At 48.5% G+C, this 26,831-nt stretch overlaps 1 protein-coding gene across 1 annotated transcript; it reads left to right on the top strand.

Moving 5' to 3' along the window:
• Nucleotides 1-5,723: 5,723 nt before the first annotated feature.
• On the top strand, nucleotides 5,724-7,342 carry LOC143777138 (uncharacterized). Its single transcript, XM_077267201.1, has 2 exons — nucleotides 5,724-5,999; nucleotides 6,093-7,342. Exons 1-2 carry the CDS (start codon nucleotides 5,818-5,820, stop codon nucleotides 7,093-7,095), a joined length of 1,185 nt encoding a protein of 394 aa, XP_077123316.1. The 5' UTR covers nucleotides 5,724-5,817; the 3' UTR covers nucleotides 7,096-7,342.
• The last annotated feature ends 19,489 nt before the right edge of the window (nucleotides 7,343-26,831 follow it).

Genomic DNA, 26,831 nt, shown 5'->3' with positions numbered 1-26,831 from the left:
ATAATGGAACTAGAGAGAGTACAAAGGAGGGCAACAAAGTTAATAAAGGGGATGGGAGAACTACAATACCCAGATAGATTAGCGAAATTAGGATTATTTAGTCTAGAAAAAAGACGACTGAGGGGCGATCTAATAACCATGTATAAGTATATAAGGGGACAATACAAATATCTCGCTGAGGATCTGTTTATACCAAGGAAGGTGACGGGCACAAGGGGGCATTCTTTGCGTCTGGAGGAGAGAAGGTTTTTCCACCAACATAGAAGAGGATTCTTTACTGTTAGGGCAGTGAGAATCTGGAATTGCTTGCCTGAGGAGGTGGTGATGGCGAACTCAGTCGAGGGGTTCAAGAGAGGCCTGGATGTCTTCCTGGAGCAGAACAATATTGTATCATACAATTATTAGGTTCTGTAGAAGGATGTAGATCTGGGGATTTATTATGATGGAATATAGGAATATAGGCTGAACTGGATGGACAAATGTCTTTTTTCGGCCTTACTAACTATGTTACTATGTGTATTATATAGGGGATATACGAGTCCTGTATTATATAGGGGATATAGGAGATGTGTATTATATAGGGGATATAGGAGATGTGTATTATATAGGGGATATAGGAGTCCTGTATTATATAAGGGATATAAGAGTCCTGTATTTTATAGGGGATATAGGAGATGTGTATTATATAGAGGATATAGGAGTATGTATTATATAGGGGATATAGGAGTCCTGTATTATATAGGGGATATAGGAGATGTGTATTATATAGAGGATATAGGAGTCTGTATTATATAGGGGATATAGGAGTCTGTATTATATAGGGGATGTAGGAGTCTGTATTATATAGGGGATATAGGAGTCTGTATTATATAGGGGATATAGGAGTCTGTATTATATAGGGGATATAGGAGTCCTGTATTATATAGGGGATATAGGAGTCCTGTATTATATAGGGGATATAGGAGTCCTGTATTATATGGGGGACATAGGAGTCCTGTATTATATAGGGGACATAGGAGTCCTGTATTATATAGGGGATATAGGAGATGTGTATTATATAGGGGATATAGGAGTCCTGTATTATATAGGGGATATAGGAGTCCTGTATTATATAGGGGATATAGGAGTCCTGTATTATATTATATAAGGGATATATGAGCCAAGTATTATATAGGGGATATAGGAGTCCTGTATTATATAGGGGATATAAGAGTCCTGTATTATATAAGGGATATAGGAGTCCTGTATTATATAGGGGATATAGGAGTCTATTATATAGGGGATATAGGAGTCCTGTATTATATAGGGGATATAAGAGTCTGTATTATATATGTGATATAGGAGTCTGTATTATATAGTGGTATAGGAGTCCTGTATTATATAGGGAATATAAGAGTTGTGTATTATATAGGGGATATAGGAGTCCTGTATTATATAGTGGATATAGGAGTCTGTATTATATAGGGGATATAGGAGTTGTGTATTATATAGGGAATATAGGAGTCTGTATTATATAGGGGATATAGGAGTCCTGTATTTTATAGGGGATACAGGAGTCGTGTATTATATTGGGGATATAGGAGTCGTGAATTATATAAGGGATATAGGAGCCCTGTATTATATAGGGGATATAGGAGTCCTGTATTATATAGGGGATATAGGAGTCGGTATTATATAGGGGATATAGAGCCCTGTATTATAGAGGGGATATAGGAGCCGTGTATTATATAGAGGATATAGGAGTCGTGTATTATATAGGGGATATAGGAGCCCTGTATTACATAGGGGATATAGGAGTCTGTATTATATAGGGGATATATGAGTCCTGTATTATATAGGGGATATAGGAGTCTGTATTATAAAGGGGATATAGGAGTCCTGTATTATATAGGGGATATAGGAGTCCTGTTATATATATGGGATATAGGAGTCGAGTATTATATGGGGATATAGGAGACGTGTATTATATAGGGGATATGGGAGTCCTGTGTTATATAGGGGATATAGGAGTCCTGTATTATATAGGGGATATAGGAGTGTGTATTATAAAGGGGATATAGGAGTCTGTATTATATAGGGGATATAGGAGCCCTGTATTATATAGAGTATTTAGGAGTCCTGTATTATAGAGGATATATGAGCCCTGTATTATATAGGGGGTATGGGAGCCCTGCATTATATAGGGGATATAAATGAGTCCTGCATTACATAGAGGATATAGGAGTCCTGTATTATATAGGTTATATAGGAGTCCTGTATTATATAGAGGATATAGGAGTCCTGTATTATATAGGGGATATAGGTGTGTATTATATTGTGGATATACTTTAGATGTCATGCTTTATATAGGGGATATAAGAGTCCAGTCATACATAGAGGATATAGGAGTCCTATATTACATAGGAATCTGTATTACATAGGGCATATAGTAGTCTGTATTATATAGGGGATATAGGAGTCCATCCATACATAGGGGATATAGGAGTCCTATATTACATAGGAATCTGTATTATATAGGGGATATAGGTGTATCATATAAGATATATAGAAGTGCTGTATTATATAGGGGATATAGGTGCCCTGTATTGTATAGGAGCCCTGTTTTATATAGGTGATATAGAGTCATTTATTATATAGGGCATATAGGAGTCCTGTATTATACAGGGGTAGAGGAGTACTGTGTTATATAGGGGGTATATAGGAGTCTGCATCATATAGGGGATTTAAAGGTGTCATGTATTATATTGGGCATATAGAAGTATTGTATTATATAAAGGATATAGGAGTCCTGCATTATATATGGGATATAGGAGCACTGTATTATATAGGGGATACAGGAGTCTGCATTGCATAGGGAATATATAGGTGTGCATTTTATAGGGGTGATACAGGACTCTGTATTATATAGAGATATACAGTATATGAGTCCCATATAATGCAAGGCATATAGGGGTCTGTATTATAGTGGATGTATAGGAGCCCTGTATTATATAGGTGATATAGGAGTACTGTATTGTATAGGGGATATAGGTATCATTTATTATATAGGGGATATATTAGTCTGTATTATATAGGGGTATAGGTGTCCTGTATTATATAGGGGACATAGAAGTATTGTATTATATAAGAGATATAAGAGTCCTGCATTATATATGGGATATAGGAGTCCTGTATTATATAGGGGATACAGGAGTCTGTATTATATAGGGGATATAGGAGTCTGTATTATATAGGGGATATATGAGTCCTGTATTATATAGGGGATATAGGAGTCCTGTATTATATAAGGGATATAGGAGTCCTGTATTTTATAGGGGATATATGAGTCTGCATTATATAGGGGATATAGAGGAGTCTGTATTATATATGAGTATGTATTATATAGGGGATATATAGGAGTCTGTATTATATAGGGATATAGGAGCTTTGTATTATATAGAGTATATAGGAATCCTGTGTTATATAGGGGATATAGAAATCCTGTATTATATAGCAGTCTTTGTATTATATACAGTGGGGCAAAAAAGTATTTAGTCAGTCAGCAATAGTGCAAGTTCCACCACTTAAAAAGATGAGAGGCGTCTGTAATTTACATCATAGGTAGACCTCAACTATGGGAGACAAACTGAGAAAAAAAAATCCAGAAAATCACATTGTCTGTTTTTTGATCATTTTATTTGCATTTTATGGTGGAAAATAAGTATTTGGTCAGAAACAAAATTTCATCTCAATACTTTGTAATATATCCTTTGTGGGCAATGACAGAGGTCACACGTTTCCTGTAAGTCTTCACAAGGTTGCCACACACTGTTGTTGGTATTTTGGCCCATTCCTCCATGCAGATCTCCTCTAGAGCAGTGATGTTTTTGGCTTTTCGCTTGGCAACACGGACTTTCAACTCCCTCCAAAGGTTTTCTATAGGGTTGAGATCTGGAGACTGGCTAGGCCACTCCAGGACCTTGAAATGCTTCTTACGAAGCCACTCCTTCGTTGCCCTGGCGGTGTGCTTTGGATCATTGTCATGTTGAAAGACCCAGCCACGTTTCAACTTCAATGCCCTTGCTGATGGAAGGAGGTTTGCACTCAAAATCTCACGATACATGGCCCCATTCATTCTTTCATGTACCCGGATCAGTCGTCCTGGCCCCTTTGCAGAGAAACAGCCCCAAAGCATGATGTTTCCACCACCATGCTTTACAGTAGGTATGGTGTTTGATGGATGCAACTCAGTATTCTTTTTCCTCCAAACACGACAAGTTGTGTTTCTACCAAACAGTTCCAGTTTGGTTTCATCAGACCATACGATATTCTCCCAAAACTCCTCTGGATCATCCAAATGCTCTCTAGCAAACTTCAGACGGGCCCGGACATGTACTGGCTTAAGCAGTGGGACACGTCTGGCACTGCAGGATCCGAGTCCATGGTGGCGTAGTGTGTTACTTATGGTAGGCCTTGTTACATTGGTCCCAGCTCTCTGCAGTTCATTCACTAGGTCCCCCCGCGTGGTTCTGGGATTTTTGCTCACCGTTCTTGTGATCATTCTGACCCCACGGGGTGGGATTTTGCGTGGACCCCAGATCGAGGGAGATTATCAGTGGTCTTGAATATCTTCCATTTTCTAATTATTGCTCCCACTGTTGATTTCTTCACTCCAAGCTGGTTGGCTATTGCAGATTCAGTCTTCCCAGCCTGGTGCAGGGCTACAATTTTGTTTCTGGTGTCCTTTGACAGCACTTTGGTCTTCACCATAGTGGAGTTTGGAGTCAGACTGTTTGAGGGTGTGCACAGGTGTCTTTTTATACTGATAACAAGTTTAAACAGGTGCCATTACTACAGGTAATGAGTGGAGGAAAGAGGAGACTCTGAGGCTGGGGTCACACATGCGTGTTTTACGGACGTAAGAGCGCAGAAACTACGTCCGTAAAACACGCATTACATACGGCACAATGATTCTCAATGGGTCTAGTCCTATCAGGCGTATATTACGGATCCGTAATATACGGCATTGTACGGGCGTAGAAAATCGCAGCATGCTGCGTTTGTCAGCGTATCGCGCAAAAAATACGCCAATGAAAGTCTATGGGAGAGCGTATAATACGGAATGCTTACGGACCATGCGTGTGCCTTGCGAGAAATACGCAACTTACTGGCAGATGTCCTGAAACGTCCAAAGGCCTCAATCAGGCAGGTGAGACATGCTAATTAGCTGAAAAAGCCAGACAGTGAACCCGGAAGTCTGCTGCACGCCTCCACGGAGTGATATTCAGCATGGCCAACATTGTGAACGCGGACATGCTTATCATTTTGGTACAAGAGAGGCCTGTCATCTGGGACCAAAGAGACCCAAATTATGCCAACAGGGCACTAAAAGAGGCAGCATGGAGGAGCGTTTGTGTGGCCCTCTTCCCACATTATGACCAGCAGCCACGTGCGGCACAGCGACAGATAAGTAAGTACACCCATGTTTGAAATGTAATTTTATTGGGAATCATCAGGCGCTTACTACTTTGATTTTCTCATCAAGAATGGCAGAAATCTTCATGAAGGAAATAGAAAGCCCACTAGTAGATACATGGTGTTGTACATGATAACCGGTTTTCATTAATAATTACAATCGGTGGCCCTTTTACTACACAGTGTTTCCCATTATTTGTCCTTTCTGTGATGGAGGTTATTGGACTCTGGCCTTGTGGCCTTGCTTGCTTTTTTTTTTAATTTTATATTAAATGTGCTCCCCAAATGCCTATTTGGATGCTCCACTTAAATGTGTCTAGTCAGTTACACCTTTTGTGAGCTCTCTGCTTAATGGGCTAATGAATGTGTGTATTTTTTGTGGTTTCAGTGGGTGATGTTACAACAAGGTGGCGGAGTATCCGCGATCAGTACAGGAGGGAGAGGCAGCAGCGGGAGAGAAGTGGAGCCGGGGCACCTCCCAAAAAAAAGAAATACATCTATTTTGACCGGCTCAACTTTCTGAATCCCAGCATGGACCTCAGGCCGTAAGTAACCACCTCAATTAATTTTTTTAATATCTTTTTTAGTGTAATTTTTTTGGGGCAAAATTTTGTACCTAAAACATTGTTCTTTTTCAGAACTCAGTCTAACCTCACTGACAGGGAGACAGGGTCTGACTCGGAACTGGTCATTGACCCAGTTGGTGAAGGTGAAGAGGTGGCTGGTCCATCTGCTGCTCCCTCTGGCTCCATCCCTCCTGGATCCCTCTCATCTGGTCAGGCAGCTCCATCTGCATCCATACCACACCAAGAGGACCCACAGTTTGCCTCTTCCGCCGCAGCATCATCAGCAGCACCACCACCTAGCCAGGATGACCCTGGAAATAGCAGCAGCCCGACTGTTGCCCTGGATCCATCCCCACAGGCTGCAGTAAGACCACAGCGTGCACGCCGCAGAAGACAGCTGATCCAAAGCCGCCAAAACGTGGATGCTGGGGTCATGAGCTATTTGGCACGTGTCCGAGACGATGATGGGGAGGAGGGTTTTACCAGGAGCCTTGCCCAGTACTTAAGGTCCATAGAGCGGGAGTTAAGGCTTCGTGTGAGAGGCTGTTTTCAGATCCTTGTGGACGCATGCACCCCCCCAAATAACCCATACAATCTCATGCTGATGATTGAACAGTGGCAGATGTCACCTGAAAATGTTCTGCGGCCTCAGAGATTACAAGGCCTGGCAGCTCCACAAGGATCTGAAGCACCCCCTCCACGTCAGCCAACACCTCAGCCCCAACCCACAACAAACACACAATGGCCACCTCAGCAACATATGGCGGGATATCATCAAACATCCCAATATGGCCACTTGTCCACACCCAGTGCTGGAGGCTGGTCCCAACCTGGGTATGGACAATATGGTCATTTTGGTTTGGGTTATGATTCCCGGCCATATGGTCATCCCCAGCAGGGGTATCTCCAAAATCCACGCCCCACTCTTCCAAGTTCCCAGCATCATAGCTGGGCTAATGTCCCTCAGGCCACTACAACATCTGCACAGGGTGCTGGACAATTGGGCCTACAAGTGCCACCTGATGCAGACACTGAGCAAGCTACTTCTCCTGCACCAACCTACCAGGACTTGTAATTTTTTTGTTTTTTGTTTTTTTGTTTTTTTATGTTTCTTTAAACTTTTTTTTAAATTTTTTGTTAATATGATTTTTAGACACAACTTTCATTTGTATTGTCCCTACAGAGCATTGTTTATTGTGGATGTAGTACCAAGTTTTGGATGACAACAAAAATAGGCCTTTCTTAGGCTAAAAAAAAGGTTAGGACAAAATAATAACCTAGACATTTCAAAAAGTTATACAGTAAAACGTTTGATTATTACCAATCACCGTCTGGATGCGCTGTATTCATTCTTCAATCACACACACATGATATGCTGATAACCATATGTGAAAAAATAAATTACAACACACAGAGTTTTAAACTTGGTTAACACATACTTTATAGAGCTAATTAATTACACATGCAAAAAGGAATAGTCTTGCCAGGGAGTAGCACCTTCAGGAGTCAAAAAATAATTTGTAAAGATATCACGAACTTTAAGACCAGAAAGTGGACGACGCGGAGGAGGGACATATGGGGTAGGCCTACTAACATTGTTCATGAGGTTATCTTCAAAATTTGGCGAGGAACAATCATGTATTCTTGTGAAATTATGTAGAATTACACAGGCTTTTATCACTTCGTTGATTGAAGCCTCACTCAGCTGGATGGCAGACTGAAGAACACGCCATTTGGCAACAAGAATCCCAAAGGCGCACTCAACCAGTCTCCGTGCCCTGGCAAGTCTCAAATTAAACACCCTCCGCCGGTGGTCAAGGTTGCGCCTGGGGTAAGGCCTCATGACGTGCCTCGACAGTTGGAAGGCCTCATCTCCAACCAAAACAAAAGGCACTGCTTCCGCATTTGAGCCTGGGAGTTGTTGTGGTGGTGGGAGGTTCAACTGGTTGTCACGTAGCCGCCGACCCATTATGGACGAATTGAAGACCCTAGAGTCTCCAGTTCGCCCATAGGCCCCAATGTCTACAATTATAAACCTGTAGTTACTGTCAGCAACTGCTAACAGAACTACAGAGAAAAACTGCTTGTAATTGTAGAATTGGGAACCAGAGTTCGGCGGCTTACGCACCCCGATAGGTTTCCCATCCACAGCTCCAATGCAATTAGGGAAGTCACAATTATTTCTGAAACCTGTGGCGATTTGAATCCAATCGTCCTGTTTTGGCTCAGGCAACACAGCTTCATGTAGTTTCTGCCAGATTTGGGAACAGGTTGTCCTAACAATGCCTGAAATGGTCGACCGCCCAATCAGAAACTCCAGGTGTAGACCCGCATAGGACAAGCCTGTGGCCAGGAAGCTGCAATACAACAAAAAGGGGAAAAAAAAAACATGAGGACGACGAAAAAAGGAATAAGCACAAGTGTATATTTCATTTACTATTCAATTATTTACAGTATAAAAAGTTTCAATAGAAAATCTAAATCGACTTGAAGCTTGACAACATTCTTTTATATGTGCTTGTGGCTTCATGTCCAAGTGAAGTTAATGAAACCTAGTAGGACACCACACATTTTGAACCCCCAAAAATACCAAAAACCGTATTTGCAAATGTGGAATACCTACCGTAAGGTTAGGAGCAGACGCTCCTCAGCAGAGATGGCTTTTCTCATCCAGGTGTCCTGAAAGGTGAGGCCAGGACGTAAGATCTCCAACAACATGTCAAAAGTCCGGATGGACATACGAGTATACTGGTAAAACTTGTCTGGATGTGCCCTCAAAGCTGAATATAGTCTCGGGAAATGGCCTTTACTCTGGCGTTGGGACAATATAGGATGTACCCACAATCTTTGTCTCCTCCTTCGCGGATCCACATTGACCTGATATGGCTGGCCAAAGCGACGAGACAACACCCAGTGAAGCAACACCCGCTGAGTTGTGCTTAAATACACAGGGTCAGACATGTTTGTAATCTCAAAGCAACACAGCCAAAATATGCTAGAGAACATATAGGGCAGATGGGAGGGCTACACCTGGTGTAGAGGGCTTAAATAGTGTGGTTAATGATGGTTTAAATGATTTGCAGGCCTGAAAACCGTTAAATGTCCATTTTGTCATGGTGCGTGATAAATACGCCATACGGATCACATACGGATTACACACGCACAAGCACATGCGCAAAATACGCGACCACACCTAAGCAACGCAGTAACTACGGAAGTCGATTACGGAGACATTTTGGCGTATTGAACGCGTAGTACGGACGTATAATACGTGGCGTATTGTCTTACGCCATGTGTGACCCCAGCCTTAAAGAAGAAGTTACAGGTCTGTGAGAGCCAGAAATCTTGATTGTTTGTTTCTGACCAAATACTTATTTTCCACCATAAAATGCAAATAAAATGATCAAAAAAACAGACAATGTGATTTTCTGGATTTTTTTTTCTCAGTTTGTCTCCCATAGTTGAGGTCTACCTATGATGTAAATTACAGACGCCTCTCATCTTTTTAAGTGGTGGAACTTGCACTATTGCTGACTGACTAAATACTTTTTTGCCCCACTGTAGGTGATATAGATGTGCGTTATATAGGGATATAAGAGTCTGTGTTATATAGGGGATATAAGTGTGTACAGTATTATATAGGGGATATAGGTGTGTATTATACAGGGGTTATAGGAATATTGCATTATACTGGGGATATGGTGTGTATTATATAGGGGACATAGGAGTCCTGTATAACATAAGGGATATAAGTGCATACTATATAGGGGATATAGGACTCCTGTATTGTACTAGGGTATAGGAGTCCTGTATTATATAGGAGATGTAGGAGTCTATTATATAGGGGATATATAGGAGTTTGTATTATATAGGGGTATACTGTAGGTGTCCTGTATTATTTAGGGCTATAGGAGCCCTGTATTATATAGGTGTATATGAGCTCTGTATTATATAGGGGATGCAGGTGTCATGTGTATTATAGGGGATATAGTAGCCCTGTATTATATAGGGGATTTATAGGAATCCTGTATTATATAGGGGATATATAGGATTCCTGTATTATACAGGGGATATGTAGGAGTCTGTATTATATAGGGGATATAGGAGCCCTGTATTATATAGGGGATATAGGAGTCTGTATTATATAGGGGATATAGGAGTCATGTATTATATAGGGGATATAGGAGTCTGTATTATATAGGGGGTATAGGATTCCTGTATTATATAGGGGATATATAGGATTCCTGTATTATACAGGGGATATGTAGGAGTCTGTATTATATAGGGGATATAGGAGCCCTGTATTACATAGGAGTATAGGAGCGCTGTATTATATAGGGGGTATATGTGTCCTGTATTATATAGGGGGTATATAAGCCCTGGGTTATATAAGGGGATATAGAAATCCTGTATAATATGGCAGATTTAGGGGTCTTACATTCTTGTTGTTCAGGGGATATAGGGGTCTTTCATTATACAGAGGATATAGGGTTTCGGCAGCATTAATTTAGGGAATGCAGAAGTCCTGCATTTTTAAGAGGATATAGGAGATTTATTGGTGCTGCAATATTTTGGACATATAGGGGTTCTGTATTATATAGGAGATATTGGAGTCCTGTCTAATATGAGAGGCTTAATTGTCCTGTGCTATACAGGGAATATAGAGATCCTATATTATTGAGAGAATATAGGAGTCCTGTATTATATATACAAGGTATATAATGAGTCTTTTATTACATGGGTGATATAGGAGTTCTGTATTATAGGACAGTGCATTACTTTACATCTCCATGCTGGTATACAGATTTGTTTTATGGATAGGTGTCAGTAAGTGAAAACCAGCAGAATTATGAAGGCAGCTCTGGATGTAATTGGATATAAGCAGATGAATTGTCCATCTCCTACGTGTCCCCAGCTCCGGCTTCCATCACTCTGTGTTATATCACATGATGATTAAAAGGATTTTTATTAGATTTTATTGCCATTTTTTGCTACGTGCAGTTAACCCCTCGGTGGCCGCTTTGGTCAGAGTCTGATAAATCCTGAGAAATACGGTAGATGTGAGATGGTGGCGTACCTGCTATTTCAGGCTGCATTCCTCTGTGACAAAGTCTTTATTACCAGCTGGAATTGCCGTTATGAGTTCTGCTCCGGGAGCCCAGCAGTCTGCATTTATTCAAGGCCGAAATAGCCGCCGTCGCCATGGTTACCTGACAACGCTTCAGGTCTTGAATTAGTACTTGAGAGAACGCCTTATGTCAGTTGTTCTAACTTGATGTATATTATCTACATGACAAATACCGATACAATGTCACCCGCGGAACAATGCGCCTCCCATTGTTTGTGCGCGCTGCGCTTCAAAATCCACAATTGTACTTTTGTTGATGATAATGAAAAGAAAACACATATTAGCAAAAGGCAAATAGTGATTTAAAGCAAGTGGGAAACATCTGTGTTTAACCGTTTACAAACCCAAAGGAAACGCAAGGAAACTGCGCAGCATTCGCGACAGTGGGCCTGAATTCAGCTCGTTCAGTGCAATGTAACTTATTGCCAGTTGAGAAAGACTTTGTATCACTTTGTAACAAATTGGAAATGGCCTCCAATATATTGGCCCGCCCCCGTGGTGCCATACGGGGATTTAGATGAAGCTTTATGTTCCTGGCGCACTGATCTATAGGTCCTGAGAACACTGAAAGTTGTGAAGAGCATAATGGTCCCTCTCTACTCATCCAAGTAGAGGGGACCGCAATGGGTACGAACCACATGCTACTGTTTCTCAGAACGACTGTTCAACGCTGTATTTACTAACGGTGAAGAAGAACCTTGTATTTTCTACTTTTGTTGGTTTCCTGCTCTATTGCTTTTTGTGGGATTTGCAGCTTTCTATCTATTCTAGGTTGAGAACACTACATCATTCCTGATCCCATACAGCAGAAAATACCCTAGGTAAACATGCAGAATCTTAAAATGTATCTTTAAGGGCATGTGCACATGATCTGGAAGTGGCGGCGCTTTGGATGCAACACATGTTCGCTGCGACCAAACCGCTGCCATCTACTGAATGCAAGTGAATCCTCTGTGTTCACTGAACCATGCGGAAAGTATAATGAATCTCTATGTGGGTTGTATACACTGTGTGATGTGAGCTCCCTCTAGTGGTGACTGTTGGTAGAATGCATAATGTATCTCTATGGAAGCTGTATACACTGTGTGCTGTGAGCTCCCTCTAGTGGTGACTACAGGTAGAATGTATAATGTATCTCTATGGGAGCTGTATACACTGCGTGCTGTGAGCTCCCCCTAGTGGTGACTGCAGGTAGAATGTATAATGTATCTCTATGGGAGCTGTATACACTGTGTGCTGTGAGCTCCCCCTAGTGGTGACTGCAGGTAGAATATATAATGTATCTCTATGGGAGCTGTATACACTGTGTGCTGTGAGCTCCCCCTAGTGGTGACTGCAGGTAGAATGTATAATGTATCTCTATGGGAGCTGTACACACTGTGTGCTGTGAGCTCCCCCTAGTGGTGACTGCAGGTAGAATGTATAATGTATCTCTATGGGAGCTGTATACACTGTGTGCTGTGAGCTCCCCCTAGTGGTGACTGCAGGTAGAATATATAATGTATCTCTATGGGAGCTGTATACACTGTGTGCTGTGAGCTCCCCCTAGTGGTGACTGCAGGTAGAATGTATAATGTATCTCTATGGGAGCTGTACACACTGTGTGCTGTGAGCTCCCCCTAGTGGTGACTGCAGGTAGAATGTATAATGTATCTCTATGGGAGCTGTATACACTGTGTGCTGTGAGCTCCCCCTAGTGGTGACTGCAGGTAGAATGTATAATGTATCTCTATGGGAGCTGTATACACTGTGTGATGTGAGCTCCCTCTAGTGGTGACTGTTGGTAGAATGCATAATGTATCTCTATGGAAGCTGTATACACTGTGTGCTGTGAGCTCCCTCTAGTGGTGACTACAGGTAGAATGTATAATGTATCTCTATGGGAGCTGTATACACTGTGTGCTGTGAGCTCCTCCTAGCGGTGGCTAAAGGTAGAATGCATATTGTATCTCTATGGGAGCTGTATTCTCTGTGTTGTGAGCTCCCCACAGTGGTGACTGCAGGTAGAATATATTATGTATCTCTATTGGAACTGTACACTGTGTGCTGTGAGCTTCCCCTAGAGGTTACAGCAGGTGGAATGTATAATGTATCTCTATGGGAGCTGTTTATACTGTATTGTGAACTTCCCCTAGTGATAACTGCAGGTAAAATGTATAATTTATCTCTACGGGAGTTGTACACTGTGATGTGAGCTCCCCCTAGTGTTGACTGCAGGTAGAATGTATAATTTATCTATATGGGAGCAGTATACACTGTGTGCTGTGAGCTCCCCCTAGTGATAACTGCAGGTAGAATGTATAATGTATCTCTATGGGAGCTGTATACACTGTGTGCTGTGAGCTCCCCCTAGTGGTGACTGCAGGTAGAATGTATAATGTATCTCTATGGGAGCTGTATACACTGTGTGATGTGAGCTCCCTCTAGTGGTGACTGTTGGTAGAATGCATAATGTATCTCTATGGAAGCTGTATACACTGTGTGCTGTGAGCTCCCTCTAGTGGTGACTACAGGTAGAATGTATAATGTATCTCTATGGGAGCTGTATACACTGTGTGCTGTGAGCTCCTCCTAGCGGTGGCTAAAGGTAGAATGCATATTGTATCTCTATGGGAGCTGTATTCTCTGTGTTGTGAGCTCCCCACAGTGGTGACTGCAGGTAGAATATATTATGTATCTCTATTGGAACTGTACACTGTGTGCTGTGAGCTTCCCCTAGAGGTTACAGCAGGTGGAATGTATAATGTATCTCTATGGGAGCTGTTTATACTGTATTGTGAACTTCCCCTAGTGATAACTGCAGGTAAAATGTATAATTTATCTCTACGGGAGTTGTACACTGTGATGTGAGCTCCCCCTAGTGTTGACTGCAGGTAGAATGTATAATTTATCTATATGGGAGCAGTATACACTGTGTGCTGTGAGCTCCCCCTAGTGATAACTGCAGGTAGAATGTATAATGTATCTCTATGGGAGCTGTATACACTGTATGCTGTGAGCTTCTCCTAGTGGTGACTGCAGGTAGAATGTTTAATGTATCTCTATGGGAGCTGTATACACTGTGCTGTGAGCTCCACCTAGTGGTGACTGCGGGTATAAAGTATCTCTATGGGAGCTGTATACACTGTGTGCTGTGAGCTCCTCCTAGTGGTGACTGCAGGTAGAATGTATCTCTATGGGAGCTGTATACACTGTGTGCTGTGAGCTCCCCCTAGTGATGACTGCAGGTAGAGTGTATAATGTATCTCTATGGGAGCTGTATACACTGTGTGCTGTGAGCTCCCCCTAGTGATGACTGCAGGTAGAGTGTATAATGTATCTCTATGGGAGCTGTATACATTGTGTGCTGTGAGCTCCCCTAGTGATGACTGCAGGTAGAATGTATAATGTATCTCTATGGGAGCTGTATACACTGTGTGCTGTGAGCTCCCCTAGTGGTGACTGCAGGTAGAACATATAATATATCTCTATGGGAGCTGTATACACTGTGTGCTGTGAGCTCCACCTAGTGGTGACTGCGGGTATAAAGTATCTCTATGGGAGCTGTATACACTGTGTGCTGTGAGCTCCCCCTAGTGGTGACTGCAGGTATAAAGTATCTCTATGGGAGCTGTATACACGGTGTGCTGTGAGCTCCTCCTAGTGGTGACTGCAGGTAGAATGTATCTCTATGGGAGCTGTATACACTGTGTGCTGTGAGCTCCACCTAGTGGTGACTGCGGGTATAATGTATCTTAATGGGAGCTGTATACACTGTGTGCTGTGAGCTCCCCCTAGTGGTGACTTCAGGTATAAAGTATCTCTATGGGAGCTTTATACACTGTGTGCTGTGAGCTCCCCTAGTGGTGACTGCAGGTAGAATGTATCTCTATGGGAGCTGTATACACTGTGTGCTGTGAGCTCCCCCTAGTGGTGACTGCGGGTATAAAGTATCTCTATGGGAGCTGCATGCACTGTGTGCTGTGAGCTCCCCCTAGTGGTGACTGCAGGTATAATGTATATCTATGGGAGCTGCATGCACTGTGTGCTGTGAGCTCCCCCTAGTGGTGACTGCAGGTATAATGTATCTCTATGGGAGCTGTATACACTGTGTGCTGTGAGCTCCCCCTAGTGGTGACTGCAGGTAGAATATATAAAGTATCTCTATGGGAGCTGTATACACTGTGTGCTGTGAGCTCCCCTAGTGGTGACTGCAGGTAGAATGTATCTCTATGGGAGCTGTATACACTGTGTGCTGTGAGCTCCCCCTAGTGGTGACTGCGGGTATAAAGTATCTCTATGGGAGCTGCATGCACTGTGTGCTGTGAGCTCCCCCTAGTGGTGACTGCAGGTATAATGTATATCTATGGGAGCTGCATGCACTGTGTGCTGTGAGCTCCCCCTATTGATGACTGCAGGTATAATGTATCTCTATGGGAGCTGTATACTCTGTGTGCTGTGTGCTCCTCCTAGTGGTGACTGCAGGTAGAATGTATAATGTATCTCTATGGGAGCTGTATACACTGTGTGCTGTGAGCTCCCCCTAGTGATGACTGCAGGTAGAGTGTATAATATATCTCTATGGGAGCTGTATACATTGTGTGCTGTGAGCTCCCCCTAGTGATGACTGCAGGTAGAATGTATAATGTATCTCTATGGGAGCTGTATACACTGTGTGCTGTGAGCTCCCCCTAGTGGTGACTGCAGGTAGAATGTATAATGTATCTCTATGGGAGCTGTATACACTGTGTGCTGTGAGCTCCCCCTAGTGGTGACTGCAGGTAGAAAGTATAATGTATCTCTATAGGAGCTGTATACACTGTGTGCTGTGAGCTCCCCCTAGTGGTGACTGCGGGTATAAAGTATATCTATGGGAGCTGCATGCACTGTGTGCTGTGAGCTCCATCTAGTGGTGACTGCAGGTATAATGTATCTCTATGGGAGCTGTATACACTGTGTGCTGTGAGCTCCCCCTAGTGGTGACTGCAGGTATAATGTATCTCTATAGGAGCTGCATACACTGTGTGCTGTGAGCTCCCCCTCGTGGTGACTGCAGGTATAAAGTATCTCTATGGGAGCTGTATACACTGTGTGCTGTGAGCTCCCCTAGTGGTGACTGCAGGTATAAAGTATCTCTATGGGAGCTGCATGCACTGTGTGCTGTGAGCTCCCCCTAGTGGTGACTGCAGGTATAAAGTATCTCTATGGGAGCTGCATGCACTGTGTGCTGTGAGCTCCATCTAGTGGTGACTGCAGGTATAATGTATCTCTATGGGAGATGTATACACTGTGTGCTGTGAGCTCCCCCTAGTGGTGACTGCAGGTATAATGTATCTCTATAGGAGCTGCATACACTGTGTGCTGTGAGCTCCCCCTAGTGGTGACTGCAGGTATAAAGTATCTCTATGGGAGCTGTATACACTGTGTGCTGTGAGCTCCCCCTAGTGGTGACTGCAGGTATAAAGTGTCTCTATGGGAGCTGTATACACTGTGTGCTGTGAGCTCCCCTAGTGGTGACTGCAGGTATAATGTATCTCTATGGGAGCTGCATGCACTGTGTGCTGTGAGCTCTCCCTAGTGGTGACTGCAGGTATAAAGTATCTCTATGGGAGCTGCATGCACTGTGTGCTGTGAGCTCCATCTAGTGGTGACTGCAGGTATAATGTATCTCTATGGGAGATGTATACACTGTGTGCTGTGAGCTCCCCCTAGTGGTGACTGCAGGTATAATGTATCTCTATAGGAGCTGCATACACTGTGTGCTGTGAGCTCCCCCTAGTGGTGACTGCAGGTATAAAGTATCTCTATGGGAGCTGTATACACTGTGTGCTGTGAGCTCCCCCTAGTGGTGACTGCAGGTATAAAGTGTCTCTATGGGAGCTGTATACACTGTGTGCTGTGAGCTCCCCTAGTGGTGACTGCAGGTATAATGTATCTCTATGGGAGCTGCATGCACTGTGTGCTGTGAGCTCTCCCTAGTGGTGACTGCAGGTATAAAGTATCTCTATGGGAGCTGTATACACTGTGTGCTGTGAGCTCCCCTTAGTGGTGACTGCAGGTATAATGTATCTCTATAGGAGCTGTATACACTGTGTGCTGTGAGCTCCCCCTAGTGGTGACTGCAGGTATAATGTATCTCTATAGGAGCTGCATACACTGTGTGCTGTGAGCTCCCCCTAGTGGTGACTGCAGGTATAATGTATCTCTATGGGAGCTGTATACACTGTGTGCTGTGAGCTCCCCCTAGTGGTGACTGCAGGTAGAATGTATAATGTATCTCTATAGGAGCTGCATACACTGTGTGCTGTGAGCTCCTCCTAGTGGTGACTGCAGGTGTATAATGTATCTCTATAGGAGCTGTATACACTGTGTGCTGTGAGCTCCCTCTAGTGGTGACTGCAGGTATAATTTATCTCTATGGGAGCTGTATACACTGTGTGCTGTGAGCTCCACCTAGTGGTGACTGCAGGTATAAAGTATCTCTATGGGAGCTGCATGCACTGTGTGCTGTGAGCTCCTCCTAGTGGTGACTGCAGGTGTATAATGTATCTCTATAGGAGCTGTATACACTGTGTGCTGTGAGCTCCCTCTAGTGGTGACTGCAGGTATAATTTATCTCTATGGGAGCTGTATACACTGTGTGCTGTGAGCTCCACCTAGTGGTGACTGCAGGTATAAAGTATCTCTATGGGAGCTGCATGCACTGTGTGCTGTGAGCTCCCCCTAGTGGTGACTGCAGGTATAAAGTATCTCTATGGGAGCTGTATACTCCTGTGTTTCGGGTGTTTTGGGGGTATTGTGTGATTTGCTTTCCCGATGATGGCTTATTGCTGTGTCCTGGGTGTCGTGCATGAGACATAACGCTCTGTGTCCGTTGCGACAGTTAGTCTTTGGGACCTAGGCAGGTATATAGGGGGCGCTCTGCAGTCTCCTGTCAGGAAACCTAACAGGGCGATATCGGCCTTTGGCAGAGCGACTTCTATATTCAGCTCTTTACATCACTGGTTTGGGGCTGGTAAGAAGCAGCAGATATGTAATAAATAGCATTATGTAAGACGCCCACACGCACCTGTCGCCATCGCCGCCTGCCAGAGACGAGCAGCCGCACCGTTATTTGCAGAGCGAGACGGGTGAGCCGAGAAATAACGCAGCAGAAGGAGGAAACTTTCCCGGCTGCTTCCTGGGGAGTTCGGGCGAATCTCGCGATCAGGGGGCACCGGAGCCGCGCGCTGCGATGTCAGGATGAGGCGATCGTGTCTGTGCCAGAAATAACGAAATATCATTCCAAGGATTGCTCCAAATACTCCGCCATGTCTGATGATGAGTGATGTCATCAGGAGAGTGGGGTGAGGTCATCAGGAGAGTGCGGTGATGTCATCAGGAGAGTGCGGTGATGTCATCAGGAGAGTGCGGTGAGGTCATCAGGAGAGTGCGGTGATGTCATCAGGAGAGTGCGGTGATGTCATCAGGAGAGAGCGGTGAGGTCATCAGGAGAGTGCAGTGATGTCGTCAGGAGAGTGCGGTGATGTCATCAGGAGAGTGCGGTGAGGTCATCTGGAGAGCGCGGTGAGGTCATCAGGAGAGTGCGGTGATGTCATCAGGAGAGTGCGGTGATGTCGTCAGGAGAGTGCGGTGATGTCATCAGGAGAGTGCGGTGATGTCGTCAGGAGAGTGCAGTGATGTCATCAGGGTGAGAGCAGTGATGTCATCAGGAGAGTGCGGTGATGTCATCAGGAGAGTGCGGTGATGTCATCAGGGTGAGAGCAGTGATGTCATCAGGAGAGTGCAGTGATGTCATCAGGAGAGTGCGGTGATGTCATCAGGAGAGTGCGGTGAGGTCATCTGGAGAGCGCGGTGAGGTCATCAGGAGAGTGCGGTGATGTCATCAGGAGAGTGCGGTGATGTCGTCAGGAGAGTGCGGTGATGTCATCAGGAGAGTGCGGTGATGTCGTCAGGAGAGTGCAGTGATGTCATCAGGGTGAGAGCAGTGATGTCATCAGGAGAGTGCGGTGATGTCATCAGGAGAGTGCGGTGATGTCATCAGGGTGAGAGCAGTGATGTCATCAGGAGAGTGCAGTGATGTCATCAGGAGAGTGCGGTGATGTCATCAGGAGAGTGCGGTGATGTCATCAGGAGAGTGCGGTGATGTCATCAGGAGAGTGCGGTGATGTCGTCAGGAGAGTGCGGTGATGTCATCAGGAGAGTGCGGTGATGTCATCAGGAGAGTGCGGTGATGTCATCAGGAGCGTGCAGTGATGTCATCAGGAGAGTGCAGTGATGTCATCAGGAGCGTGCAGTGATGTCATCAGGAGAGGGCGGTGATGTCATCAGGGTGAGAGTGGTGATGTCATCAGGGTGAGAGCGGTGATGTCGTCAGGAGAGTGTGGTGATGTCATCAGGAGAGTGCAGTGATGTCATCAGGGTGAGAGGGGTGATGTCATCAGGGTGAGAGTGGTGATGTCGTCATGAGAGTGCGGTGATGTCGTCAGGAGAGTGCGGTGATGTCATCAGGGTGAGAGCGGTGATGTCATCAGGAGAGTGCAGTGATGTCATCTGGAGAGCGCGGTGATGTCATCAGGAGAGTGCGGTGATGTCATCAGGAGAGTGCGGTGATGTCGTCAGGAGAGTGCGGTGATGTCATCAGGAGAGTGCGGTGATGTCGTCAGGAGAGTGCGGTGATGTCATCAGGGTGAGAGCAGTGATGTCATCAGGAGAGTGCAGTGATGTCATCAGGAGAGTGCGGTGATGTCATCAGGGTGAGAGCAGTGATGTCATCAGGAGAGTGCAGTGATGTCATCAGGAGAGTGCGGTGATGTCATCAGGAGAGTGCGGTGATGTCATCAGGAGAGTGTGTTGATGTCATCAGGAGAGTGCGGTGATGTCGTCAGGAGAGTGCGGTGATGTCATCAGGAGAGTGCGGTGATGTCATCAGGAGAGTGCGGTGATGTCATCAGGAGCGTGCAGTGATGTCATCAGGAGAGTGCAGTGATGTCATCAGGAGCGTGCAGTGATGTCATCAGGAGAGGGCAGTGATGTCATCAGGGTGAGAGGGGTGATGTCATCAGGGTGAGAGTGGTGATGTCATCAGGAGAGTGCGGTGATGTCGTCAGGAGAGTGCGGTGATGTCATCAGGAGAGTGCATAGTAAATATAGAAAAACTGACTGAACAGCCATCTAGTCTGAACTGGTGCATAACCAAAAAGTCTTACATAGCAAATAGATAATGGCTGCACTCGTTTATTGTGCTATTGTATATTTACTATGTATTGCTTTTTCTGACTTGAACGCCCCGCCCTTCACCATGCTGTGATTTTAACTACATTCAAACACAGTTGGTTCTAACCTCCTCTATAAATGCAGGATTTACCATGTTATTAGCCATAGGTAAGTGTTCACACTAGGCAGACAGGTTAGGTACCCATCCGATCTGAGATTACCTTGACGTTTGGTGAATGGGCTCACAATATTTGGCCAAATTTTGTGCTAAAAATCTCATGTGTTTTTTCATAAATTTCACAAGCCATTATGCTGTTCACATTTAATGTATTGCACATTTCCTTGCTTTAGCACAATAAACTTGAGTGCAGCCATTATCTATCAGGAGAGTGCAGTGATGTCATCAGGAGAGTGCGGTGATGTCACTGTCTCAGTAGTGATGTCACTTTCTCAGTAGTGATGTCATACTCTGCGCCCGGGCACGCTGGGTCAGGCACCTTCTTCTTCTCCTTCCCAGTTGCAGACTTTCCCAGTGAAACCTTTGCGCTAAGGGATAATTAGCGTTAAATGAGGGTCCCGAGCTGTCGGCCAATCAGATCAGCAGCTGTGCGCTCGCCCCCTCGCTCTGTCCTCGCGGCCCCATGTGCTTCCCATCTTCTCCTCCACGGTGTCTTCTTATAAAATTGCGCAACTTGTTTTGTTATCCTGCAAAATTTGAAAAAAAATGACGCCAGATGAAAGGATCGAGCCGGAGCCCACGACATTTTACAACAGGATGTTCCACATCACGAGGGGATAAAAGAAAATGCCGGAGTTTTACAGAGCAGCAAATAAAAAGTCCCCTCCGAGTAACTGTACAAATACCTGAAGAATGAGGCCACATCTGCCAGCGAAGACCACCGCGAAAAGCCCCCGATCCCCTCATCACTGTGTATAAGGTGGGGGGCGGCCGCCAGGAGTCGTGGGTGCAGGAAAAGCCCCCGATCCCCTCATCACTGTGTATAAGGTGGGGGGCGGCCGCCAGGAGTCGTGGTGCAGGAAAAGCCCCCGATCCCCTCATCACTGTGTATAAGGTGGGGGGCGGCCGCCAGGAGTCGTGGTGCAGGAAAAGCCCCCGATCCCCTCATCACTGTGTATAAGGTGGGGGGCGGCCGCCAGGAGTCGTGGTGCAGGAAAAGCCCCCGATCCTCTCATCACTGTGTATAAGGTGGGGGGCGGCCGCCAGGAGTCGTGGGTGCAGGAAAAGCCCCCGATCCCCTCATCACTGCGTATAAGGTGGGGGGCGGCCGCCAGGAGTCGTGGGTGCAGGAAAAGCCCCCGATCCCCTCATCACTGTGTATAAGGTGGGGGGGCAGCCGCCAGGAGTCGTGGGTGGAGGAAAAGCCCCCCGATCCCCACATCACTGCGTATAAGGTGGGGGGCGGCCACCAGGAGTCGTGGGTGCAGGAAAAGCCCCCGAACCCCTCATCACTGTGTATAAGGTGGGGGGCGGCCACCAGGAGTCGTGGGTGCAGGAAAAGCCCCCGATCCCCTCATCACTGTGTATAAGGTGGGGGGCGGCCGCCAGGAGTCGTGGGTGCAGGAAAAGCCCCCGATCCCCTCATCATTGTGTATAAGGTGGGGGGCGGCCACCAGGAGTCGTGGGTGCAGGAAAAGCCCCCGATCCCCTCATCACTGTGTATAAGGTGGGGGGCGGCCGCCAGGAGTCGTGGGTGCAGGAAAAGCCCCCAATCCCCTCATCACTGTGTATAAGGTGGGGGGCGGCCGCCAGGAGTTGTGGGTGCAGGAAAAGCCCCCGATCCTCTCATCACTGTGTATAAGTTGGGGGGCGGCCGCCAGGAGTCGTGGGTGCAGGAAAAGCCCCCGATCCCCTCATCACTGTGTATAAGTTGGGGGGCGGCCGCCAGGAGTCGTGGGTGCAGGAAAAGCCCCCGATCCCCTCATCACTGTGTATAAGGTGGGGGGCGGCCACCAGGAGTCGTGGGTGAAGGAAAAGCCCCCGATCCCCTCATCACTGTGTATAAGGTGGGGGGCGGCCGCCAGGAGTCGTGGGTGCAGGAAAAGCCCCCAATCCCCTCATCACTGTGTATAAGGTGGGGGGGCGGCCGCCAGGAGTCGTGGGAGGAGGAAAAGCCCCCGATCCCCTCATCACTGTGTATAAGGTGGGGGGCGGCCGCCAGGAGTCGTGGGAGGAGGAAAAGCCCCCGATCCCCTCATCACTGTGTATAAGGTGGGGGGCGGCCGCCAGGAGTCGTGGGTGCAGGAAAAGCCCCCGATCCCCTCATCACTGTGTATAAGGTGGGGGGCGACCACCAGGAGTCGTGGGTGCAGGAAAAGCCCCCGATCCCCTCATCACTGTGTATAAGGTGGGGGGCGGCCACCAGGAGTCGTGGGAGGAGGAAAAGCCCCCGATCCCCTCATCACTGTGTATAAGGTGGGGGGCGGCTGCCAGGAGTCGTGGGTGCAGGAAAAGCCCCCGATCCCCTCATCACTGTGTAGAAGGTGGGGGGTGGCCGCCAGGAGTCGTGGGAGGAGGAAAAGCCCCCGATCCCCTCATCACTGTGTATAAGGTGGGGGGCGGCTGCCAGGAGTCGTGGGTGCAGGAAAAGCCCCCGATCCCCTCATCACTGTGTATAAGGTGGGGGGCGGCCGCCAGGAGTCGTGGGTGCAGGAAAAGCCCCCGATCCCCTCATCACTGTGTATAAGGTGGGGGGCGGCCGCCAGGAGTCGTGGGTGCAGGAAAAGCCCCCGATCCCCTCATCACTGTGTATAAGGTGGGGGGCGGCCGCCAGGAGTCGTGGGTGCAGGAAAAGCCCCCGATCCCCTCATCACTGTGTATAAGGTGGGGGGCGGCCACCAGGAGTCGTGGTGCAGGAAAAGCCCCCGATCCCCTCATCACTGTGTATAAGGTGGGGGGCGGCCGCCAGGAGTCGTGGGTGCAGGAAAAGCCCCGATCCCCTCATCACTGTGTATAAGGTGGGGGGCGGCCGCCAGGAGTCGTGGGTGCAGGAAAAGTCCCCGATCCCCTCATCACTGTGTATAATTTGGGGGGCGGCCGCCAGGAGTCGTGGGTGCAGGAAAAGCCCCCGATCCCCTCATCACTGTGTATAAGGTGGGGGGCGGCCGCCAGGAGTCGTGGGTGCAGGAAAAGCCCCCGATCCCCTCATCACTGTGTAGAAGGTGGGGAGCGGCCGCCAGGAGTCGTGGGTGGAGGAAAAGCCCCCCGATCCCCTCATCACTGTGTATAAGGTGGGGGGCGGCCGCCAGGAGTCGTGGGTGCAGGAAAAGCCCCCGATCCCCTCATCACTGTGTATAATTTGGGGGGCGGCCGCCAGGAGTCGTGGTGCAGGAAAAGCCCCCGATCCCCTCATCACTGTGTATAAGGTGGGGGGCGGCCGCCAGGAGTCGTGGGTGCAGGAAAAGCCCCCGATCCCCTCATCACTGCGTATAAGGTGGGGGGCGGCCGCCAGGAGTCGTGGGTGGAGGAAAAGCCCCCGATCCCCTCATCACTGTGTATAAGGTGGGGGGCGGCCGCCAGGAGTCGTGGGTGGAGGAAAAGCCCCCGATCCCCTCATCACTGTGTATAAGGTGGGGGGCGGCCACCAGGAGTCGTGGGTGCAGGAAAAGCCCCCGATCCCCTCATCACTGTGTATAAGGTGGGGGACGGCCGCCAGGAGTCATGGGTGGAGGAAAAGCCCCCGATCCCCTCATCACTGTGTATAAGGTGGGGGGCGGCCGCCAGGAGTCGTGGGTGCAGGAAAAGCCCCCGATCCCCTCATCACTGTGTATAAGGTGGGAGGCAGCCACCAGGAGTCGTGGGTGCAGGAAAAGCCCCCGATCCCCTCATCATTGTGTATAAGGTGGGGGGCGGCCACCAGGAGTCGTGGGTGCAGGAAAAGCCCCCGATCCCCTCATCACTGTGTATAAGGTGGGGGGCGGCCGCCAGGAGTCGTGGGTTCAGGAAAAGACCCCGATCCCCTCATCACTGTGTATAAGGTGGGGGGCGGCCGCCAGGAGTCGTGGTGCAGGAAAAGCCCCCGATCCCCTCATCACTGTGTATAAGGTGGGGGGCGGCCGCCAGGAGTCGTGGTGCAGGAAAAGCCCCCGATCCCCTCATCACTGTGTATAAGGTGGGGAGCGGCCGCCAGGAGTCGTGGGTGCAGGAAAAGCCCCCGATCCCCTCATCACTGCGTAGAAGGTGGGGGCGGCCGCCAGGAGTCGTGGTGCAGGAAAAGACCCCGATCCCCTCATCACTGTGTATAAGGTGGGGGGCGGCCGCCAGGAGTCGTGGGTGCAGGAAAAGCCCCCGATCCCCTCATCACTGTGTATAAGGTGGGGGGCGGCCGCCAGGAGTCGTGGGTGCAGGAAAAGCCCCCGATCCCCTCATCACTGTGTATAAGGTGGGGGGCGGCCGCCAGGAGTCGTGGTGCAGGAAAAGCCCCCGATCCCCTCATCACTGTGTATAAGGTGGGGGGCGGCCGCCAGGAGTCGTGGGTGCAGGAAAAGCCCCCGATCCCCTCATCACTGTGTATAAGGTGGGGGGTGGCCGCCAGGAGTCGTGGGTGCAGGAAAAGCCCCCGATCCCCTCATCATTGTGTATAAGGTGGGGGGCGGCCGCCAGGAGTCGTGGGTGCAGGAAAAGCCCCCGATCCCCTCATCACTGTGTATAAGGTGGGGGGCGGCCGCCAGGAGTCGTGGGTGCAGGAAAAGCCCCCGATCCCCTCATCGCTGTGTATAAGGTGGGGGGCGGCCGCCAGGAGTCGTGGGTGCAGGAAAAGCCCCCGATCCCCTCATCACTGTGTATAAGGTGGGGGGCGGCCGCCAGGAGTCGTGGTGCAGGAAAAGCCCCCGATCCCCTCATCACTGTGTATAAGGTGGGGGGCGGCCGCCAGGAGTCGTGGTGCAGGAAAAGACCCCGATCCCCTCATCACTGTGTATAAGGTGGGGGGTGGCCGCCAGGAGTCGTGGGTGCAGGAAAAGCCCCCGATCCCCTCATCATTGTGTATAAGGTGGGGGGCGGCCGCCAGGAGTCGTGGGTGCAGGAAAAGCCCCCGATCCCCTCATCACTGTGTATAAGGTGGGGGGCGGCCGCCAGGAGTCGTGGGTGCAGGAAAAGCCCCCGATCCCCTCATCACTGTGTATAAGGTGGGGGGCGGCCGCCAGGAGTCGTGGGTGCAGGAAAAGCCCCCGATCCCCTCATCACTGTGTATAAGGTGGGGGGCGGCCGCCAGGAGTCGTGGTGCAGGAAAAGCCCCCGATCCCCTCATCACTGTGTATAAGGTGGGGGCGGCCGCCAGGAGTCGTGGGTGCAGGAAAAGCCCCCGATCCCCTCATCACTGTGTATAAGGTGGGGGGCGGCCGCCAGGAGTCGTGGGTGCAGGAAAAGCCCCCGATCCCCTCATCACTGTGTATAAGGTGGGGGGCGGCCGCCAGGAGTCGCGGGTGCAGGAAAAGCCCCCGATCCCCTCATCACTGTGTATAAGGTGGGGGGCGGCCGCCAGGAGTCGTGGGTGCAGGAAAAGCCCCCGATCCCCTCATCACTGTGTATAAGGTGGGGGGTGGCCGCCAGGAGTCGTGGGTGCAGGAAAAGCCCCCGATCCCCTCATCACTGTGTATAAGGTGGGGGGCGGCCGCCAGGAGTCGTGGGTGCAGGAAAAGCCCCCGATCCCCTCATCACTGTGTATAAGGTGGGGGGCGGCCGCCAGGAGTCGTGGTGCAGGAAAAGCCCCCGATCCCCTCATCACTGTGTATAAGGTGGGGGGCGGCCGCCAGGAGTCGTGGTGCAGGAAAAGCCCCCGATCCCCTCATCACTGCATATAAGGTGGGGGGCGGCCGCCAGGAGTCGTGGGTGCAGGAAAAGCCCCCGATCCCCTCATCACTGTGTATAAGGTGGGGGGCGGCCGCCAGGAGTCGTGGTGCAGGAAAAGCCCCCGATCCCCTCATCACTGTGTATAAGGTGGGGGGCGGCCGCCAGGAGTCGTGGTGCAGGAAAAGCCCCCGATCCCCTCATCACTGTGTATAAGGTGGGGGGCGGCCGCCAGGAGTCGTGGGTGCAGGAAAAGCCCCCGATCCCCTCGTCACTGTGTATAAGGTGGGGGGCGGCCGCCAGGAGTCGTGGGTGCAGGAAAAGCCCCCGATCCCCTCATCACTGTGTAAAAGGTGGGGGGGGGGCCACCAGGAGTCGTGGGTGCAGGAAAAGCCCCCGATCCCCTCATCATTGTGTATAAGGTGGGGGGCGGCCACCAGGAGTCGTGGGTGCAGGAAAAGCCCCCGATCCCCTCATCACTGTGTATAAGGTGGGGGGCGGCCGCCAGGAGTCGTGGGTGCAGGAAAAGCCCCCGATCCCCTCATCGCTGTGTAGAAGGTGGGGGGCGGCCGCCAGGAGTCGTGGGTGCAGGAAAAGCCCCCGATCCCCTCATCACTGTGTATAAGGTGGGGGGCGGCCGCCAGGAGTCGTGGGTGCAGGAAAAGCCCCCCGATCCCCTCAT

This window comes from Ranitomeya variabilis, chromosome 5, assembly GCF_051348905.1.
Source record: "Ranitomeya variabilis isolate aRanVar5 chromosome 5, aRanVar5.hap1, whole genome shotgun sequence".
Taxonomy (NCBI): Eukaryota; Metazoa; Chordata; class Amphibia; order Anura; family Dendrobatidae; genus Ranitomeya; species Ranitomeya variabilis.
The sequence above is the reverse complement of the archived record's forward strand: the minus strand, read 5'-3'. Positions and strand labels throughout refer to the sequence as shown.